General features: G+C 43.8%; 1 protein-coding gene across 1 annotated transcript in view; it reads right to left on the reverse strand.

Moving 5' to 3' along the window:
• Positions 1-23,420, reverse strand: part of RICTOR (RPTOR independent companion of MTOR complex 2) — a 468,276-nt gene that overhangs the window by 36,255 nt on the left and 408,601 nt on the right. Inside the window, exons 33-34 of the mRNA XM_030193057.1 lie at positions 17,431-17,515; positions 9,342-9,575 (exon numbers count right to left, since the gene is read on the reverse strand). Coding sequence (XP_030048917.1) covers positions 9,342-9,575; positions 17,431-17,515 — 319 coding nt within the window. The remainder of the gene's footprint in view (positions 1-9,341; positions 9,576-17,430; positions 17,516-23,420) is intronic.

Genomic DNA, 23,420 nt, shown 5'->3' on the forward strand with positions numbered 1-23,420 from the left:
TCTTAAGGGTTGGCAGAACTCTAGCTTGTAGCCGTCTCTGATGACTTCCAGCACCCACGCGTCTGAAGTTATAGCGGTCCACTCGCCCAGAAACGAGGACAGCCGTCCTCCAATCTGCACTGGGGCGTGGACCAAGGCCCCGTCATTGAGTACGAGACCCTGGGGGAGGACCGGAGGGAGCACCTCCGGGACGGCGGTCTCTGCGAAAGGAATGCTGCTTGGGGGAGAAATTCCTCTTGAAGGAAGAGGGGGCAGAGGAACCCGACTTGCCCGGGCGGTACCGACGGGCTTCCAGCAACCGTCCTCTGGAGGTACCGGGACGAGTACTAGCCCGAGCCCTGACCTCTGGTAATTTCTTGCCCTTAGACGTGCCGAGATCGGACACGATTTTGTCCAGCTCGACCCCAAAGAGCAGCTTGCCTTTAAAAGGCAATCTAGCCAGGCGGGATTTAGAGGCGTGGTCAGCAGACCAATGTTTCAGCCAAAGCCACCGCCGCGCAGAGACTGTCTGAGCCATGCCTTTAGCTGAGGCTCTCAAGACATCATACAGCAAGTCTGCCAAATAGGCTAAGCCCGATTCCAGGGCCGGCCAATCAGCCCTCAAGGAAGGATCCGAGGGGGAAGCCCGCTGCACCATAGTCAGGCACGCCCTGGCCACATAGGAGCCGCAAACTGAGGCCTGCAAACTTAAAGCAGCTGCCTCAAAGGACGACCTTAAGGCCGCCTCCAATCTTCTGTCTTGGGCGTCCTTTAGGGCCGTGCCACCTTCCACCGGCAACGCCGTTTTCTTAGTCACCGCAGTGATTAAAGAATCCACGGTAGGCCACAGATAGGCCTCACGTTCACTCACAGCCAAAGGATAGAGGCGGGACATAGCCCTAGCCACTTTAAGGCTCGTTTCCGGGACATCCCATTGAGCCGCAATTAAGGTGTGCATGGCATCATGCACGTGGAAGGATCTAGGCGGGCGCTTCGTCCCCAGCATAATGGCAGAGCCAACAGGGGCTGAGGGAGAGACGTCCTCCGGAGAGGAAATCTTCAAAGTGTCCATGGCCTGTAAAAACAGGTTGGGCAAATCCTCTGGGCTAAAAAGCCGCGCTGCAGAGGGGTCATCCGCTCCATCCGAGCGGGGATCTATCTCCTCCAAGGAATCCGCAAAGGACCGTTGGGAGACCTCAGACACGCTGCCCTCATCTACATCGGAGGAGACAAAGTCCTCCAAGGCCTGGAAATCAACCCGAGGGCGTTTACCTCTGGGAACCTCAACCTCTTTATCAGAAGAGGGAGCAGGGGCAGCGTTTTGCATGAGGAAAGCCTGATGCAGCAGCAAAACAAACTCGGGGGAGAAACCCCCCAGACTGTGCACTTCCGCAGCCTGGGCAACAGCCCTAGACGCACTCTCAACCGGCGCTCGCAATAGCGGGGGAGAGACATGCTGCGCATCCAAAATGGCGTCCGGTGCGAAACTCCGCGAAGGAGCCGCGCGGGAAGAACGGCGCTTAACTTTAGCCGCTTGTGCCGTCGCCCAAATTAAGGGCGTTCATGGCATTGATGTCTCCAACCTCAAGGGCGGCCCACGAAGAAGCCGTCCGAGCCGCGTGGCCGGCCAAGATGGCGGAGGCGAGGAGCGGGAGATGGGCGTTTATGGCGGGAAAAAACCGCCACGCTGGAGGAACGACCGGGACATTCATCGGTCACTAAACTGTCACCCATCAAGGGCGAATCAGGTTGTAAAACCCCCGCATCCCCTCTAGAAGCGCTCCAGCGATCCGGGGAGCGACCCTTTGCGCCCTCGCCCTCCGACGCCATATGCCACGAGGAGAAGAATCGGGGAACCCCCCTGCCCGCTATAAAAAGGTAAAATTACCTGCTTGCCGCTCCGAGCTGTAACGAACTGGTGTCCCAGTGAGTAGCTGCAATGAACGTTTAAAGAAACGTCGAATTAAACGCCTTTAAAGACGTTTAAAATTTTTTTTTTTTTTTTTATAAACGGAGCCAGCGGGAGGGGGGAGAAAAGGAGGGACCTGGCACCACCAGGTTTACACTTGCTCAAAAGAGCCCTCAACCCCAGGCCTCAACAAAACCTAAGGATTAGGCTTGGAGGCCTAGCCAGAGCTGCTGCTGTGTGTGACCACCACCTGCTGAGATAGAGAACATACTGGGGAGTTTCCTGCAGCACATGACCACATATAGGGAGGCAAAAGTTTGCTCTCTATCTCCACCTGCTGGTAGATGGACACAACCCACCAGTCTATGGATTGATCAGCTTGATGATATGGAAACCTATATTAGTAAGCAACTCTCTTTATATCTGGAAAAAATATCTATATTACACTGGTCACAATTTGGCATCAGATCATCACATAGTACGGAAACATTGCTGCTAGTTCTAACTACATATGTCAAACAACATCTATGCAAAGGCGACCAAGTAATTCTTCTCCAATTCGATATATCTGCGGCAATCGATGCAGTTGACCACACATTGCTACTCGAACGCCTGGACCAGATAGGAATAACAGGGACTGTGATCAAATGGTTCAGTGAATTCCTCTCAAATTGAAGCTATTCTGTCAAGCAAAACAACCAACTTTCCAACTACTGGTCTCCTAACTGTGGGGTCCCATAGGGATCTCCCCTCTCACCTATCCTGTTCAATCTCTGTATGTCATTCCCTTGCATCAATACACCTGGATCTTAATGAAGTACTATTATCCTATGCAGATGACATCCTGCTTCTCTTACCAGTGACAGCATCAAAGAAAGATACAACTCAGTCTGTAGCGAATGGCATGACTGCTGTTAGAAACTGGGCTCTGACCAATAAAATGGAAATTGAATGTACCAAAAACCAAGGTCCTGTGGTTTCAAAATCAGGGAGATACCATCATCAATATCTTTGTCCAATGGTCAAAGTTTTACAGTCAAGTCTGAAACAAGAGTACTAGGGGTCTTGCTTGATTCTTCACTCACCTTCTCTTCCTATATTAACCAGCTATGGAAGAAAATGATATTCAAAATGAGACTGCTACATCTAGTCAGATCATTCCTCGAACAAAAAGCCTTTGACTACTAGTCCAAATGTTAATCCTACCTCACTTGGATTACTGTAACGTTGTATTTCTTGGTATAAGTGTCACTATCAGAAAAAACTGCAAACTGCTAGACTAATAAACAGATTGAATATATATATAGTGTTTCAACTCAAGATGGCTTGAGTTGAAACTACACTGGCTTCCCATAGCAGAAAGATTCAGGTTCAAAGCTGCTTGTTCAGTTTTTCAAGTCTTAACTGCTAACTAAGACCGCTTCGCTACGTTTGGTCCAGTCTAACAGACTGAGAGCATAACTGATGGTAGCGTCATCATTTCAAAAGACAAATTTCACTTATATATACTATCTGCTACCACATTTGTTTATTTCCGATCTGACGAAGAAGGGCAACCTTCGAAAGCTAATCAAGAAATGTATTAAGTTATGTCCAATAAAAAAAGGTATCATCTTATTTTCTTTTCCATGTTTTATTTTGTTTGATTTCTATTGATAACCTTTAAGAGTGGACTAACACGGCTACCACACCTCTCCAATTAAAAGACAAATTGAAATCAGAAGATTTTCAGCTCTCTATTCCCTGTATTTGGAGTTAAAATATGGAACTCTATCTATTGCAATCAGAACAACTTCATAAAAGCGTTTCTCTTTCCAAAGACTGTTTCATAACAATCCATTGACTTCTACCTCCTAGTACCATTCATTATCCTTTCCTATAATGTTTTTGGTCTTATGCATTGAACCAATGGTCTCTAATTGTTCTCATGCCTCACACTAATATTATTGGTTTTTGTCTCACCTAGAATATAAACCGCAATGAACCCTGGAAAGGGGATATTAGCGGTATACAAGAATTGATTTGATTTGACCGAAACTCCAGTAATTTGGAACATAAGGACGGTCTATGTAACACAAATGACAAGATGGATTCAGATAGGCTAGAGTGGGCTTTGACTACAACTCTAGTATTGGAACATAAGGACAGAGCCAGGCAGACTTACGGTCTATGTCCCAGAAACACCAAAGAAAGACCAAGTAAATAATAAGTTCATTGTTGATTTAATCTTGAATTGATAATTGATATGACTGTTGGGCAGATTGGATGGACCATTCAGGTCTTTATCTGCCGCCATTTACTATGTTAACCTTTCATGAATCTAACTATTAAGGAAGAACTGAAACTGGCTTATTATCAAATGTAGAATGAAAAGCACTGATGGTACTCAAATGTACTCAGAATTAGTTTTGAGGTCAGAATCTGAAAGGTGGAGGATAAAAAGGTAGGCAGACAACTTGTAGTAGGATGGAGTGGTCTGGCTGCACATCAGAGAGACAACGGTAACATTTTTGTGTTGGCGGTTTCCTAGAGGCTAGGAGTATCCTAGAGACCGTGTCAGGAACGTTTAAAGAACATAAATCTATGTCATCAGGAAACAGGCCATCAGGGCTAGAGAGCAAGGGTCTAGATGGAGGAGGGACCCCTTGTTCTGTGTTATTAGGGTTGGAAAGGGATCTAATTTCAATGGTTCAATGGACGATAACTCTAGGAGAAGATGGAACCACATTTGACGAGGTCAGTAATGGAGCTATTAGAATCATGATCTCCTGGTCTGGACGCAGTTTGAGAAGAGTTTTCCCTATGAGAGGTAGTGGGGTAAAGCATATAGAAGGTCCTTTCCTCAATGGAACCAGATGACATCTGGGGCTGTATGGTTGGGAGCTTATATTCCGTAACAAAAATGGGGAAGTTTGTTGTCCTGAGGAGAAATGAAGAGGTCTATTGCTGGGGTCCCCCACTGCTGGAATATTCAAACAAACTACAGAGGTGCTGAGGGACCATTTGTGAGGCTGAAGAACTCTGCTTAGTTTGTCTGCTATGTAGCATTCTGTTTGCCGGCTAGGTAAACAGATCTTTTAGAGGTGTTTCGAGAAGCTACCCAAGTCCATATCTGGATTGCTTTGTGACAGAGATGGTAAAAACTTGTTCCTCTTGTTTATTTAGGTAATACATCACTTTTTGGTTGTCTGTGTGACCAAGTATTACCTGATCGAGGATATGGTCCTGAGAACATTGCAAACCGTTTGCAATTCAAGGATGTTGATATGATATTGTTTCTCTCTTGGGGACCAAGAATCCTGTGTTTGGAGACCGTCGAGGTGTGCTCCCAACCTGTCGAGAAGGCATCAGTACTGAGGACCTTGTGATATGGAAAGGGCTGGAACGAAAGACTCCAGGTGAGATTCCGGTACAACATCCACAACTGTAACGAGTAGCACAGCGATTTGAATACGAGCTGATAGTAATCCTGTGGCCTGGGACCACTGAGAGGAGAGTGTCCACTGAGGGATTCGTAAATGGAGATGAGCCAATGGTGTTACCTGGACTGTTGAAGCCATATGACCAAGAAGGTGGAGTGTCTGATGAGCAGATACTTGGGTGGACTTGAACAAATGAGTGGTGAGATGTAGTATGTCATCTGCCCTCAGTTGAGGAAGGAAGGCTCAGTCCTGAGTAATACCGAGGAGAGCCCCTATGAACTCTAAGGTTTTGAACCAGCTGAAGATGTGATTAGAGATAACTGATCAGAAATCTGAGGAATTCTAGGAGCCTTAGGGCGGACAGAATGGAGTGTTCTCTGACTCCTGAAAGTCTGCCTTGCTTAACCAGTCAAGAAAACAAATAGGCAGGCAATTCTCTGACGCAGCCCTCTCAGTCATGTTGAGACTATTTTAAATAATGTGGCGAATAAATCATTTTTCTCAACATTGTCATTGGCGATTCGCATCTTTTTTCTATTCCGTGCTTGATTAACCAGTCATCAAGGTAGGGGAAGATGTATATGCTCCACCTGCAAAGTGTTGAAGCTACCAGTATCAGGCACTTCGTAAAGGCTCGAGGAGCCAAGGCCAAGCCAAATGATAAGACCTTGCACTGACAGTGCAGAGTTCTACAGCAGAAGCGAAGTGTGTGCAGGGAGAATAGGTATGTGGGTATATGCTTCCTTGAGATCTAGACAGCCAACTTAATCATTGAGGTGTATCATGGGAAGTAGTGATCCCAGGGATACTATGCAATATTTTTGAGTAGAAACTTGTATAAGTCTCGCAGATCTAGAATTGGATGTACTCCCCCATATTTTTTGGTATGAGAAAACACCTGGAATAAAACCCTCAACCCCTGAACGGTGGAAGAAATGGTTCTATTGCATTTGCTGGAGGGCTGAGAGCTCCTCTCAAAGTAGTTTCATTTGGAGGGAGTTGAAAGGATGGTCTTCTTTGCCAATACAGAGTCGTAGCCATTCTGAATGGTGTGTAGCATCCAATGGCCAGAGATTATGAGAGGCCATCTCTGACTGTACAGAACTAGCCTACCTCCGACAGGTAGGTAAGCTTGGCATAGACAACTGTACAGTAGCAACACTCTCTAGGAAGGATCTAAAAATTAGGCTGTTGTTTAGACTGAGAGAGTGTCTGGGATTTTTGACCTCGCTGCTGCTTTGGACGTGAGCACTGAGGCAAAGTCCTTTGATGTGAAGGAGGAGTAGGAGTGTAACGACGCTTAGACATATAATAATTGGACTGTCAATATTCTCTTGCAAATGTTCTAGAAGAAGTAGCAGCAGAAGTTTGTGGCCTGAATAGAGTCTTTACTATATACTATATCATGTCATTGTCCGCCAACACCTTAATTAGGTCAGCCACTTCCTTGAGTTTGTCATCAAAAAAGTTTTCTCCACAATGAGGGATATCTGCTAGATGGTCTTGGACAGCAAATTCGAGGTTGGAGACCCTGCGCCAGGAGAGATGTCGCATTGCTACAGCTAAGGCGGAAATGTGTGAAGAGACATCAAAGGTCTGCCTTGCCAGATATTTATGACAGTCGAGAAGTTTTCTGTGAAGTTTATGGAATTTCTCAGCTTTCTCAGGTAGAAGGAATTCTGCAAGAGTATTCTATATTAAAGATTTTACATTGTGGAATAAAGTTGATAATCCAATATACGATTGGTTAGAATTGAAGCTTGAAAAGTTTTTCTGCCAAAAGAGTCTAATGTTCTAGCTTCTCTCCCTGGAGGAGCAGAAGCATGAGATCTTGCACTGTGAGTGTGCTTTAATGAAGATTTCACAACTAGGGAATGACTGGGTAACAGTTTTTCTCAAACCCAGTGGATTTCTGTATTCTATACATCAATTTTCTTTGCGGACACCTGAATTGTTAGTGGAGTCTCCCAGTTTTTGAGTAGAGTATTTTTCATACTTGTATGAAGTAGAACAGTGATTCTTTCTCTAGAAGGAGACTCATAAGCTAGAACCTCAAAAAGCTCTGAACAAGGTTCTTCCTCTGACTCTAATTTGAAAGGTATAGCCAGAGCCATCACACAGAGAAAGCCAAGAAAGGATACACTTACTGGAGGAGCTCTAGGTCTCACAGATGGTGGAGAAGGATCAGATGGAATGCCATAGAACTCCTTAGCTGAGAGGTCCTGTGGGTCCTGATCCTTCTCCCAGGAAAGGACTCTTCAAAGTACTGTTCATGGGAAGTATGTGGAACAGTGTGTCGACTAGAGCGCAGTCTCTGCTTTGAGGTGCGTCGAGGCGGATGAATCTCCGAAGCTGGAGAATGTTCCTTTGCCAATATTGATGCATGCGTTGGCCAGGTTCATGCCATCCCAGATGGTTGACGTTGAGCTGGCGTACGGGAAATCTCCTGTGATTGTGTCTCTGATGTACCGATGTGCTAGCACAAGCAACCTGTAAGCCTGTATAACCCTGAAAGCTCCTCCTTGAGCATAGCAGGCACTGATACTGGCTGAGAAAGCAGTGTGGACATAGCCTGAGTTATAGCCTGTTCAGATGTAGGAGATCTCGAAGGCTCTCAATGAGAAATTAATTGGAGAGGAGAGCGGTCACTGCTGCATGGATGCTTCCCCTGCATCAAGGTCGTTGGCAAAATGCCTGGAGGAAGAATGATGGTGATGTTTCGCAGGTTTTTTATGCTGCTGGTCCCTTGATGCACACAGCACTGATGACGAGGATGTACAGTTCTTATGGGTAAGTGGTACCAAGTCCGATGTCAGAACTTCTCAATGTTGTGTCAGTACACCCGATGTCAATGCGGACGCCGATGTAGAACCAAAAAGATTTTCATACTGGACTCTGCAGCTCAGGCAGAGGCTACACTGTATGCCCGATGCTCTGGACCCAAGCACTATACACACCAGTTATTGGGGTCTGTGCCTAAAATAATCTTATTGAATCAAGTACACTTCTTAAAGCCACTTAGCACCCTTGTTGACATGGAGGGAAAAATGGTTGATGCTAGGTCAAAAGGCTCTATGGCCTGGGGAGCTTGAGTAGTCGTGTACTCAAAAATGGTTGATGTTTCCTGGGCAAAAGAAGGGCTCAAAGGCCCCAAAAGGCCGAAAATTGAAAAAAAATGTATAATCTGAACAACTTAATATAGAAAAAGAAGAATATGAAGAAAAAATTCCCCGAAAAAGGGAAGGCACTAAAAGGCAAACGTTTGATGCACTGAGAGATTAAAAAGGCAACCTCTTTGCTGTGTGGAAAACAATAGTTTTTTTTTTTTTTGTTACATTTGTACCCCGCACTTTCCCACTCATGGCAGGCTCAATGCGGCTTACATGGGGCAATGGAGGGTTAAGTGACTTGCCCAGAGTCACAAGGAGCTGCCTTGTGCCTGAAGTGGGAATCAAACTCAGTTCCTCTGTTCCCCAGGACCAAAATCCACCACCCTAACCACTAGGCCACTCCTCCAGGTTGCTGGTCCCGTGCTGACGTGTTAGGTGAGAAAGCACTTGTGCATGTATGGTGGAGACATTGCCTGAAAAATTTAAAGTGACAGTGCACTTGGGTTTCGTGGATGACATCATCCACATGTGAGAATATTATGCTGGCTTGTCCTTCGAGAACAGCTCATATCAACTACTTGGCACAACAGACCATTATCTACGAGTCACTTTCCTTTTCTGGAAAACATGTTTAACATTTAGGTTTTATGTTCTCTCTTTCTCAGGTATTCAACCTGTCCATTGAATGTAGATTAAAAAGGGATTGAATTAAGATAAGTTAGAAACCAGTGCCAGTAGTACCAATTATCAAGACTCCAGTCCTGGTTTCATGCCATAATTAAAACTACTGCTTCCAAGTTCCATATTTGTACTAATTCAATCCCCTTTTGTGTATGTTAAAAGTGGTTCAATGCATGATGCATACGTTAAAAAAAAAAAAAAAAAACAAACAAAAAATCCCTCCTGAATAATATTAGTTACCTGTATGGCTATAAGTAGAATTAAGCAGCTTATTGTGATGGCAGTTTAATATGTGAATACAAACACAATAAAGACAGTTATCATCTGTATGTTCTTGCAGCCCTGTATCTTCCATGCTTTCTAGAAACTTTGAAGCATCTGATTGACTAGAGTTCATTATCTCAGTAAGGCTGATCTGTTGCCGCAGTGTCTGAAAAGGGCTTCTTACATGGCCTCCAGTACCAGGTGAAATACCTGTGAATATTAAAAAAAAAATTAAACAAAAACAGAGAATATTAATTTGAGATCAGAAACATCCTACTACATTTTATGTACTGGGCAGTTTTCACAAACAAAATTACAATAGCCAAGAAAATACAGAAGTACAAACTTAAAAATGGGTCACAGGAATAATGGACAATGACCAGTTCGTATCCTGGTCTCTTAACACACTTATCTGTAATTTTAAGCAAGTTGCTGTCTCTTTTTGTCTCACTGTACCCAACACTATACTTTCTTTCCTTTCCCTTTTGAACCAGGATAAACATAGTGTCCTGTTTAATAAGCTGCACTAGCATTTTTAGTGCGCGCTAAACACTAGAGACACCCATATATTCCTATGGGTGCTTCCAGCACTAAAAATGCTACGTGCCTATAGCGCTGCTTAGTAGACAGGACCCATATCTTTTTGTTGAAGTCTATATGGTTCCTTTGATGGGCTATAAGTGAGCTTGTATTCTACTGTACAATACCCCAATCAAGAGTATTCTACTGTACTCTTGATTGGGGTATTCATTTTATTGTATTATGTAGCAGAAATTGTCCTGAGGTTATAGGTATTTGCTGTAACTTGACAAATGCATCACAGACACACACATATACATATATACAATATATATATATATATATATATATATATATATATATATATATATATATATATATATATATATATATAATCAAAACTGGCAGCCACTCTCCACCTCATTTGAGACAGATGTATGGAGGATTTTGCATTATTTTGTAAAGCACGTCAGAATCTTATCTGGATGAAAAATGTTAGTAATATTAACAGTTGTTATTAAAAAATTCAGTGGTTACCTGCCATGCTTTAATGATTGTGAATAAACAAGTATAATCAAATATACAGATTTGGGCTCAGTTCAGCTACTTGCATCCCAACACCCATGATTAAAACTTTCAATTATTTTGCTTATGGTCAAATAAAATCCACATACATATCAATCTTAGAGATACATAACAAAATAGTATATCCTATATAATAATTTGTACCTCCCACATTTTCTGGCTGGCTGTCTGGGTTCGTAACATCTCCTGACGTCAGCAAGCCTCGAGCGTTCCCTTCCCTCTCACTGTCCTGCCCTCGCGTAACGAAATAATGACGTCAGAGGAGGGCAGAACAGTGAGAGGGAAGGGAACGCTGGAGGCACGCTGACGTCAGGATGTTACGAATGGAACGGAAGCCAGCCAGAAAGAGAACATTCAGGTACAAATCGATGGACATGGAGGGGAGGAGAGAATCGCAGGACATTGAGGGGAGGGCAGGGGAGAATCGTGGGACACGGATGGGAGGGCAGGAAAGAGGCGAGTCACTGGACATGGAGGGCATGGGATGGGAGGGGAGGGAAGAATCGCTGGACATGGACGGAGGGCAGGGGGAGAGAGAAAAAAAAAAAAAACGCTTACACGAGAGCCTTCCTAGGGCTCGTTTCATTGTTGACAAAAGGGCTTGGTTCCACTAGTAAAATTATAAAAATATGCATTTAGGGGGAAATTTTAAAAGCTTTTTCAATAATTAAATCTGCTTTACATGCAGAAAAGGACTTTCATAAAATTGCATGACCACACACATGCCTAAAGACTATGCACATGGAAAGCGTGCACCTACTTTTATGCCATCAACATATAGGCATTTGCAAAGACAGCTATGACGTGAACAAGTATTTTATGATGCAAGTGTATACTTTGTAGAGGATATGCACAGATTTACACATTTTTTTTGAGCAGATACAAATTTGTGTGTTGGCATTTGTGTGCAATTGAGACTGAGCTGGGAGCTCACTTTAAATAGGAACATAGCACAGCCATTAATAAAAAGTAGTGAGTGATCCTCTACCACCATCTATTTTGTAACTAATTTTGTTCTAATCAGTTAACATGCAGCAATGCTGATGTGCTGATTAGCATCCCATCTCCCCCCTCTTTCATCTCAAGCTATTCTTGATCCATTCCAATCTGGCTTTCACCCCCTTCATTCAACTGAAACAGCACTTGCTAAAGTCTCCAATGATCTATTCCTGGCTAAAACCAAAGGGCTCTATTCTATCCTCATCCTTCTCAATCTTTCTGCTGCTTTTGACACTGTTGATCACAGCCTACTCCTTGGCACGTGGTCCTCACTTGGATTTCAGAACTCTGCTCTTTCCTGGTTTTCTTCTTATCTCTCACAGCTTACTTTTAGGACCTCTCCTTTTCTCCATCTATACTTCCTCCCTTGGTGCTCTGATCTCATTCCACGGGTTTCAGTATCACCTTTACGCTGATGACTCCCAGATCTACCTCTCCACACCAGAAATCTAGGCAGAAATCCAGGCCAAGGTATCTGCCTGCCTGTCTGACATTGCTGCCTAGATGTCTCACCGCCACCTGAAGCTTAATATGTCCAAAACTGAGCGCCTTATCTTCCCACCTAAACCAACCTCTTCCCTTCCCCCATTCTCTATTTCTGTGGACAACAAGCTCATTCTTCCTGTCTCATCTGCTCATAACCTTGGGGTCATCTTCAACTCCTCCCTCTCCTTGTCTGCACATATTCAACAGATTGCTAAAACTTGTTGTTTCTTCCTCTAAAATATCGCCAAAATTCACCCTTTCCTTTCTGAGCATGCTACCAGAAACCTCATCCACACTCTCATCACCTCTCGCTTAGACTACTGCAACTTGCTTCTCACAGGTCTTCCACTCAGCCATCTCTCTCCTCTTCAATCTGATCAAAATTCTGCTGCACGACTAATATTTCGCCAAAGTCGCTATGCTCATATTAGCCCTCTCCTGAAGTCACTTCACTGGCTCCCTATCCGTTTCCGTATACAATTCAAGCTCCTCTTATTGACCTTAAGTGCATTCACTCCGCAGCCCCTCATTACTTCTCCACCCTCATCTCTCCCTTATACTCCCTCCCAGGAACTCCATTCACTAGGTAAATCTCTCCTAACTGCACCCTTCTCCTCCATCGCTAACTCCAGACTCCGTTCCTTTTATCTTGCCGTACCTTATGCCTGGAATTGATTTCCTGAGCCTTTACATCAAGCTCCATCCCTGGCCGCCTTCAAATTCAGGCTAAAGGCCTATCTGTTTGATGCTGCTTTTGACTCCTAACTTGTCACTTGTTCGTAACCTTTATCTTGCTCTTCCTCTCTTCAATAGTCCCTTATCCCTGTGTCCTGTCTGTCCTACCCTTATCCCTTATTTGTCCTGTCTGTCTTGACTTAGATTGTAAGCTCTTTTGAGCAGGGACTGTCTTTTCTTCATGTTCAATTGTGAAGCGCTGCGTACGACTGGTAGCGCTATAGAAATGATTTGTAGTAGTAGTAGCATAGAAATGCTCACTCTCCTTCCCCAGACACGCACCCCTTGGCCAAAAACTCCTTCCCTAGAACTCCGCTAGGCAAATCTCTCCTAGTTGCACCCTTCTCCTCCATCGCTAACTCCAGACTCCGCTCCTTCTATCTCGTCGCACCTTATGCCTGGAATAGGCTTCCTGAGCCATTATGTTTAGCGCCATCCCTGACTGCCTTCAAATCCGGGCTAACGGCCTACCTGTTTGATGCTGCTTTCGACTCCTGACTTGTCACTTTTATCTTATCCTTGTGTCCTTCTGTTTGTCCTGATTTAGATTGTAAGCTATTTTGAGCAGGGACTGTCTTTCTTCATGTTCAATTGTAAAGCGCTGTGTACGACTGGTAGCGCTATAGAAGTGATTTATAGTAAAAAAAACTTTTTAGCATGTGGGTAGCGCATGCACATTTGAAACTTACCATGAGATGCCTCAGAATGCCCTTTTAAGTTGTAGTAAGCACGTATTAGTGCTTACTACAACTTAATTAAAGGTTCCCATAAGCTCTTATGTTGCTTTCATAAAATAGAATTATAATAAGAACTTTTTGGAACTTCTCACACTGGTGTCTCACTAAAAACCACAGTGAACAGTTTTTGCAAAATGGATATGTTTAACAAATAAGAAATATTTTTTGACCATAGATCATGCATAAAAATACAAACACCAAACTATAAGCTCACAGCTTTAGTTTTAGGTTGAACACGGTGGAGATACTTGCAACATTTTTGTCCATTTTACCATGATTTCACATTTGAAAAAATAGTATTTTGCTTAAAGCACAACAAAAAAACTACACTTTTTTTCAACTTAGAAACATATGTTGCACAAGTTGCATCTCATAGTTAGAATATCAATTACATAAACATTATTTGATTTCTGTGGAAGATGTATCTCCCTCTACAGAAGATTCTCAACTCAATCCTTGAGACACAACGGCCAGTCAGGTTTTCAGGATCCCCAAAATGAATATTCATGACAAATTTGCATGCACTGCCTCCATTGTATGCAAACCTATCTCATGCATATTCATTGTAGACATCTTGAAAACCAGAATGGCTTAGTGTGTCCCGACGACTGGGTTCAGAACACCTGCTCTATAGCTATAAAACTGGTGAGATTAACAGAAATATAGTATAGCTTTATGAAATGAAGTGTCAATGTCACACTGATTCTCTACCACCTAAACAGACCTACCTTTAAATTCAAAGGTACAGTGAGTGCAAAACAGCTAAGTTCATACTTCCTGGCTCACGTGACCACACAGGAAAGATCAGCAGTTCTGGTGGCCCCAACTCATATAAAATGTTATGTGCTACCAAAGAAAATTAACTGCACCACTGATTATTAAATTACTTATGAAATGCAAAGTTATGACTCCTAAGGAAGTAAAAAAAAGACAGTGGATAAGAGGCAGTGTCCCTATTGTGGATTAAAAACTGGTTAAAAAATAGATAAAATGTGGTGAAACGGCCGCTAGCATGTGGCTTTTTGTGTGTGTGTGTGTGTGTGTGTGTGTATGTGTCACAGAGTTATTTTGTGTGTGTGAGTGTGTGAGGGTGCGGTGTGTGTGCAGGTTGTTGATGTGTCTTTTTTTGTTTTGTTTTTTCCAGCGGTGGTTCTGTGCTCTCCGTGCTGCACAGATAATGAGCCATTCTGCTGGGGAATGCTCCTCCCTTATTGTCACGTAGTTTCCTCTGATTGGTCCGTCTTATGTTGCCTAGTGTTGCCTGGGAACGGTGTTGTGATGGTCCTTTGTGTTTCAGAATGTTGAGGGTGTTTTTTCTGATTGGTCCGTCATGCGAGGGCGGGGCAGAGAGACATGGTCAGTGTTGTGGCTTCACCACCATGAATCCATGAACCCTTCAGGGAGTGACTGAGTGACTTCAGAACGTTGTCTTCAGAACGTTGAGGGTGAGTTTTATTATAGTAGATGATCTGGAAACAGGAATGATGAGTGAGGTGATCAAATTCGCCAAGAACACAAAGTTATTCAAACTTGTTAAATCATAAGAGGATTGTAAGAAATTGCAAGAGGAGGTTATGGGGACTGGGAGACTGGGCATCCAAATAGCAGACGGCAGAACCCAAACTGTATCTACGTGATGTAAGGTTCGAGATCAGGAGTCACTGCCCAAGAAAAGGATCTAGGTGTCATCACTGATGATATGTTGAAATCCTCTGCTCACTGTGCAGAGGTGGCTAAGAAAGCAAATAGAATGTTAGCTTGGCTTTCTAGTGTTAGGTTGCGGTCAATTGTTATTCCTAAGATTTTCAACTGGTCTGAGATTGGGAGAGATGAACCCTGTGAATTAATTGATGAGGGGGGAACATTATTGTATTGGGACGAGAGAATGAGACATTGGGTTTTATCTCTATTGCGTTTTAACTTGAATGGCGATGTCCAGGATTCCATGATGTTCATGCTGTTTATTATTTCCTTGGTGATTTCTGTGGGGTTTTGTTTGAAGGGAATATAGATGGTGATGTCATCTGCATAGAGAAGTGGACTGAGGTCTTGTTTGGATAGAGATTTAGCCAGCGGTGTCATCATTAGGTTGAATAATATAGGTGACAGCAAGTTAAAATTAGCAAGTAAGGTCTAATTTCTCCTTCCCCATCGTTCCTCCAGTCCAATTCAGACATGTAGGAAGTACCAAAGCAGTATCTAAGTAGGATGGGCCAGAGAAATGCATGCTGACAAGACTCTTGCCCTAAAAGTCACATGCTGGCATGCCTGTACATTGCATCTAAAATATTTTTAAAGGAATGGAGAGATGATCAGCTGGCTGCCTGGAAAATAACCTGTGGAGAAGTCAGCCTATATTCTGCCCAGGAAACTGCCTAAGCTCTAGTACAGTGCTTCTTAACTCAGTCCTTGGAGCATGTCCAGCCAGTCAGGTTTTCATGATATTTACAATAAATATAAGTACATAAGTATTGTCACACTGGGACAGACCAAAGGTCCATCAAGCCCAGCATCACGTTTCCAAGAGTTGCCAATCCAGGTCACAAATAGCTAGCAAGATCTCGAAAAAGGTTCAATACATTTTAAGATGCTTATCCCAGAAATACTGTCAAAAATCAATGGCAGTGTTCCACCTCTATCGTAAATAATACACAACTCGCAAATGGTGGAAACTAACACACTAAGTGCTGACGATTAATAAAGGGGTCGTCTTATACAGTCAATCAGGCAGTTTTTACCACCCAAACTGGTGAGCCTGCATTACATGACTATTTATAATCATCAACTGCCCCCAACCTCCCGTAGTGCACAATTAACAAATAAAAAAAAACAGTGTACAGTGCTATATCTTCAATCAAAAAAAAATTTTTTTTAATCTTTTGTGCTACGGTTAATCTCTTTTTTCTTTTTTTATGCTTCTTTAATTTTCAATACTCAATTCATCTCTACGGGTGATTTATGTCCAGCACCTGCGATTTATTTACCCGTAGTATTTCATAAAGACACATAGGTGCATATGTAGCTTTACAAAATGGGCTAAAAATAGGTGACCACGTGGCCTCCACACATCAGCGACCTGTTATTTTATTACTTTCCATAAGTATACATGCATATTTATACCTAGTTTGGAACGGGTTGAAATTTGTGTATTGGCACAGTACTCTACTGTGGCTGCTTCTGTAAAACTATTTTATAAAGGCACACAGGCACTTAAGATATCTTTATAGGTGTCTTTTTGGACTTTTCACTTAGGCATCCTGTTATAAAATCAAGCCCTATATGTCTGGAAGGGTCACCACAATAGTGACAATGGTTTAGTCTCCATTATCTGGCCTGCACATACCATGACCAACTAACAGACAAGGATCCAAGCTTGGATCTTCTACATCATATAACACAATGGTCTGACCTGAACCAAGGGATCAGCCAATTATAAGATACTCAAAAAAATATGTAGCTGAAGGAAATATTTAAAAGTAGATTTTCTAAGTTAAATGAGGACTCTGAAGAGAATAAATGCTTTAAGAACATAAAAATATAAGAAATATCATCCAGAGCTAGACCAAAGTCCATTCAGCTCAGCATCCTATATCAAACAGTGGTCAGTCTGGGTCCGGGTAGATCCCAAAAAGTAGGTCTCTCTCTCTCTCTCATTGTTCATTTCCAGAGATAAGCAAAGGCTTTCTTATGTCTGCCTGGCCACTAGTATTTCATGGACTTTTCCTCTGGGAACTTGTCCAAACCTCCCATTATGCTACTTATTTTTGCTGTATTCCTGCAGCAACAGATCCCAGTTAAATTAATGTTGCATGAAAAACAAACAAAAACAACAACATATTTTTACAAAAATGTCAAGATCTTTGTCTTGGGTGGTGACTCCAAAGTCAGGCAAGCACTTTATTCCTGTAGTTGGGATTATATTTCCCTTTATGCATCACTTTGCTTTTTGAATATTATGGTACTCATACACCGTGCTTAAAATTCATCTTAAAAGAACATTTTACCTGCTGTTTCAGGCGCAAGAACTCTAACTGTGTGGCTGCCACTTGGAGGGGATGCCTTCTTTTGGAAATAAGGGGTCTCCTTTACCTATAAACAAATACATGTTTATGGAGCACATTTTCAAACCAAGAAAACATTCTTTCATTGACATATCTTAAAATAATAATTCATGTTAATTACATATTTCATAAAAATCAAGTCAAAACAATGAGGGATGCTCTGGGAAAAGTGTGATGTCTGTCTGTGCATGTCACTCTCTCTCTGGGGGGCTAGATTACTCTATGTGCAAATTACTTTCCTTGGCAATACTGAATATACACTTTTTCCAAGCAGGATTAGTTTAGCCTGCCAACCGTCGTCTTAGGTTAAAAAGGTGCTTCTCTTCAGCACTGAAGTTTAAATGAAAAACAGTAAAACAAAGATGCTGATAGGGAATAGAGGATAAGAGGCATTATGTGCTGAAGAAGCTACTGCTAGAAAAGTAAACTATTTACAGAGTATCCTTATTATCCATTTATTTTCCAACTTGTCAAACTCCAGTGTGCACTAGGGAAGTGGGAACAGCACGCTTACCTCAATTAAGAAAAAAAGTTGGGATAGGGAAGGGAGCCTTGCCATCTTTACAACAGATACAGACCTTGACAAAGCAAAGATACTTACCTGTAGCTGGTGTTCTCTGAGGACAGCAGGCCAACTACTACTACTAAACATTTCTAAAGCGCTACTAGGTTTACGCAGCGCTTTACAGTTTAACATAGAAGGGCAGTCCCTGCTCAAGGAGCTTACAATCTAAAGGACAAATCTACAGTCAGTCAAATAGGGGCAGTCAGATTGGGGCAGTCTAGATTTCCTGAATAGGTATAAAGGTTAGGAGCTGAAGGCAACATTGAAGAGGTGGGCTTTGAGCAAGGATTTGAAGATGGGTAGGGAGGAGGCTTGGCGTAAGGGCTCAGGAAGTTTATTCCAAGCATAGAATGAGGCGAGGCAGAAAGGGCGGAGCCTGGAGTTGGCAGTGGTGAGAAGGGTACTGAGAGGAGGGATTTGTCCTGTGAGCGGAGGTTTCGGGTGGGAAAGTAAGGGGAGATGAGGGTAGAGAGGTAATGAGGGGCTGCAGACTGAGTGCATTTGTAGGTAAGAAGGAGAAGCTTGAACTGTATGCGGTATCTGATCGGAAGCCAGTGAAGTGACTTGAGGAGAGGGGTGATATGAGCATATCGGTCCAGGCGGAATATAAGACGTGCAGCAGAGTTTTGAATGGATTGAAGGGGGATAGATGGTTAAGTGGGAGGCCAGTGAGGAGTAGGTTGCAGTAGTCAAGGCGAGAGGTAATGAGAGAGTGGATGAGAGTTCAGGTGGTGTGCTCAGAGAAGAAAGGGCGAATTTTGCTGATGTTAAAGAGAAAGAAGCGACAGGTCTTGGCTATCTGCTGGATATGCGCAGAGAAGGAGAGGGAGGAGTCGAAGATGACTCCAAGGTTGCGGGCGGATGAGACGGGGAGGATGAGGGTGTTATCGACTGAGATAGAGAGTGGAGGAAGAGGAGAAGTGGGTTTGGGTGGAAAGACGATAAGCTCGGTCTTGGCCATGTTCAGTTTCAGGTGGCGGTTGGACATCCAGGCAGCAATGTCGGATAAGCAGGCCGATACTTTGGCCTGGGTCTCCGCAGTGATATCTGGTGTGGAGAGATACAGCTGGGTGTCATCAGCATAAAGATGATATTGGAAACCATGAGATGAGATCAGTGAGCCCAGGGAAGAGGTGTAGATTGAAAAAAGAAGGGGTCTATTCTCATATGTGGGTGATGTCATCCCGAAGGCATTCAGTGTGGACACCGACTAGTTTACAGTACAGAATTTTCTAGCAGTGTCCTACCGTGCGAACGCAGGTCTTCCAGTCTGCTGAAAAAAACAGAAAACCTAAACTAAAGACAACTCCTAGGGGAGGTGGGAGGGTATGTGAGACTAGTCGGCCTGCTGTCCTCAGAAAACACCAGCTACAGGTAAGTATTTTTGCTTTCTCTGAGAACAAACAGACCCTTCCTAATCTCATATGTGGGAATCCCTAGCTACCGGACTTACTGAAAACAAGAAAACTAGGATAATTGAGCCTCAAAATATCGAGATGAAAACTTCAATCAACCTGAAACTATATACGAATACTAGCTGTGGAGGTGCAGCCTGGAACAGAATAAAACAGGGCCTAGGAGAGTGGAATTGGGATTCTAAACACCAGATTCTGCAGAATTGAACCGGCTGTCGTGTTGGGTATCCTGATCTAGACAACAGTGGGATGTGAATGTTTGGACCGAAGACCACGTTGCAACCTTGCAAATCTCCTCTATGGAGGCTGATCTCAAGTGGGCTACTGACACCACCACGGCTGTACCATTGTGAGCCGTGACATGTCCCTCAAGAGTCAGTCCAGCCTGTTTACCAGCAAAGGAGATGCAGTCTGCTATCCAATTTGAAAGTGTATGTTTTCCAATGGCCACCCCCAACCTGTTGGGGTCAAAAGTAACGAAAAGCTTGGTGGACTGTTTATGGACTTTAGTCCGCTCCAGATAGAGGCTAAGGCTCTCTTGAATGTATGTAGTACACTTTTGCCAGGATGGGCATGAGGTCTCAGGAAAAATGTTGCAAGAATAACTGACTGGCTAAGATGGAACTCCAACACTACCTTAGGAAGGAACTTAGGGTGCAAGCGGAGGACTACTCTGTTGGAAGAGCTACCAGGGCCTGGGGCTCATTGACCCTGCGAGCTGAAGTGACCGGCACCAGAAACACAACTTTCCAGGTCAAAAACGTCAGATGGCAGGTATCCAGAGGCTCAAAATGAGATTTCCTCAGCTAGGTGAGGACAACGTTGAGATTCCATGACATAACAGGAGGTCTGGTAGGGAGCTTTGTCAACAACAAACCTTTCATGAAGTGAACAACTAAAGGCTGTACAGAGATGGACTCATCTCCTACACAATGATGATAAGCGCCAGTTGTACTGTGATGGACCCTTACAGAACTGTTTTTTAAATAAGACTCAGAAAGGTGCAGAAGTACTCAAGGGACTTGTAGGGCAAGAAAAGGGATCTGAGGCCTTGCCCTCACACCAGACAGCAAACCTTCTCCATTTAAAAGGGTAACGTTTCTTATTTGAATCTTTCCTGGAAGCCAAGATACAGGAGACACCCTCAGGCAATCTGAAGAACCCGAATTCTAAGCTCTCAACATCTAAGCCGTGAAGACCAGAGACTGAAGGTTGGGATGCAGAAGGGACCCTTCGTTCTGTGTGATGAGGGCTGGAAAACAGTCCAATCTCCACAGATCTTCGAAGGGCAAGAAGTAGGGAACCAAATCTGCCACGGCTAGTAGGGAATGATCAGAATCATGGTGCCTCAATCTTGTCTGAGTTCAAGTAAAGTCTTCTCTATGAGAGGAATGGGAGGATACGCATACAGAAGACCCTATCCCCAATGCAGGAGAAAGGCATCCAACTCTAGTCTGCCATGTGACCCAAGCCTGGAGCAGAACTGAGGGATCTTGTTATTGAGATGAGTGATGAAGGGGTGCCCCACTCTTGGAAGATCTTCTGGGCTACGTCCATGTTGAGAGACCACTCGTGTGGTTGCAATATCCTGCTCAATCTGTCCACCAGGCAGTTCTTGTCGGGCAGGAAAATGGTACAGATGTCCAGACGGTGAAGAAGAGCCCACTGTCACACACCTATCGTTTCGTAACACAAGGCATAGGATCCTGTACCTCCCTGTTTGTGACACAGAACATTGCAACCTGGTTGTCTGAATTTGAACAATTTGGTTCTGGAATCAACCTCTGAAAGCTTTTAGAACATTCTAAATGGCCCGGCGCTTGAGAAGATTGATGTGGAACTGAATCTCCTGAACGGACCACTGGCCGTGAGTGTGAAGTCCATTCACATGAGCTCCCCAACCAAGGTTGGATGCATTCATAGTCAACACCTTCTGAGGTGGTGAAATTTGGAATGGAAGACCCAGTGTCAAATTGGACCAGATTGTCCACCAGAGAAGGGTGTAAACCAGATCTGGTGGAATGCGAATGACATCTGTTAGGTTCCCTGTCGCCTGAGACCACTGAGAAGCTAGGGTCCACTGGGCTGCTCTCAAATGGATCTATGCCTTAAGTGTGACATGCTCTGTGGCCCATCAATCTCAACATTTGCTGCGCTGAAACCTGCTGGCTGCTGCGGACCTGCAAGGCATGCTTTACCAAGGTATCCGCTCGATGGACCCTTGGTCTTTCCCAGTGTGGCATTACTTATGTACTTACTTGAGGAAGGAAGGCCAGAGCCTTTGCTGTATCTAGCAGGGCTCCTATATACTCCAATTGGCAAACTGGTTGAAGATGGGACTTGGGAGGAAATTTACGACAAACACCTGCAGTCCTAGCATCCATACTGACTCCTCTGCTCCTTCCTGTGATGTGCTCTTGACCAACCAATCATCCAGATAGGAAAACACATACACTCCCAGTCTGCATAGATACCCTGCAACTACCACCTGATACTTGGTGAAAACTCTGGGGACAGATATCAGGTCACATGGCCGAACGTGATACTGGTACTGGCGTTTCCCCACCCGAAATCTGATACACCTCCTGTGACTTGGACGTATCGGAATGTGGGTATAGGCATCTTTTAAGTCCAGAGAGCATAGCAAATTATTTTCCTGAATCAGAGGGAGTAGGGTGTCCAAGGAAATCATCCTGAACTTTCCCTTTACCAAAAATTTGTTCAGGGCATTTAGATCTAGGATGGGGTAGAATCTCCCTATTTTCCTGATCACATGAAAGTACCTGGAATAGAATCCCTTCCCCTTCATCCTCTGGTGGTATGGGTTCGACCACTCGGGCCTGCAGAAGGGTTGAGCTTTCCTCTACAAGTACCTGCTTGTGCCGAGAGCTGATGTAAGACCCTCTCTGTGGGCAATTTGGAGGTCATTGACGATAATTCAGAGCGTACCTGTGACAGACTATTTGAAGAACCCGCTGATCAGAGGTTACAAGGGGCCATTTGTGCTGGAAAAAAGTGAGCATCCCTCTTACAGGTAAGTTGTCTGGGACAGATAATCTTTCAGGGGCTATGCTCTGCTGGAGTAAACAAACATGTGGACAAAGGGGAACCGGTTGATATTGTGTATCTGGATTTTCAAAAGGCGTTTGACAAGGTACCTCATGAAGGCTACAGAGGAAATTGGAGGGTCATGGGATAGGAGGAAATGTCCTATTGTGGATTAAAAACTGGTTGAAGGATAGGAAACAGAGAGTGGGGTTAAATGGGCAGTATTCACAATGGAGAAGGGTAGTTAGTGGGGTTCCTCAGGGGTCTGTGCTAGGACTGCTGCTTTTTAATATATTTATAAATGATTTAGAGATGGGAGTAACTAGCGAGGTAATTAAATTTGCTGATGACACAAGGTTATTCAAAGTTGTTAAATCGCGACAGGATTGTGAAAAATTACAAGAGGACCTTACGAGACTGGGAGACTGGGCGGCTAAATGGCAGATGACGTTTAATGTGAGCAAGTGCAAGGTGATGCATGTGGGGAAAAAAGAACCCGAATTATAGCTACGTCATGCAAGGTTCCACGTTAGGAGTTACGGACCAAGAAAGGGATCTGGGTGTCGTCGTCGATAATACGCTGAAACCTTCTGCTCAGTGTGCTGCTGCGGCTAGGAAAGCGAATAGAATGTTGGGTATTATTAGGAAAGGTATGGAAAACAGGTGTGAGGATGTTATAATGCCGTTGTATCGCTCCATGGTGCGACTGCACCTTGAGTATTGGGTTCAATTCTGGTCGCCGCATCTCAAGAAAGATATAGTAGAATTGGAAAAGGTGCAGCGAAGGGCGACTAAAATGATAGCGGGGATGGGACGACTTCCCTATGAAGAAAGATTAAAGAGGCTAGGGCTATTCAGCTTGGAGAAGAGATGACTGAGGGGAGACATGATAGAGGTATATAAAA

Source organism: Microcaecilia unicolor, chromosome 2 (genome assembly GCF_901765095.1).
Source record: "Microcaecilia unicolor chromosome 2, aMicUni1.1, whole genome shotgun sequence".
Lineage (NCBI taxonomy): Eukaryota > Metazoa > Chordata > Amphibia > Gymnophiona > Siphonopidae > Microcaecilia > Microcaecilia unicolor.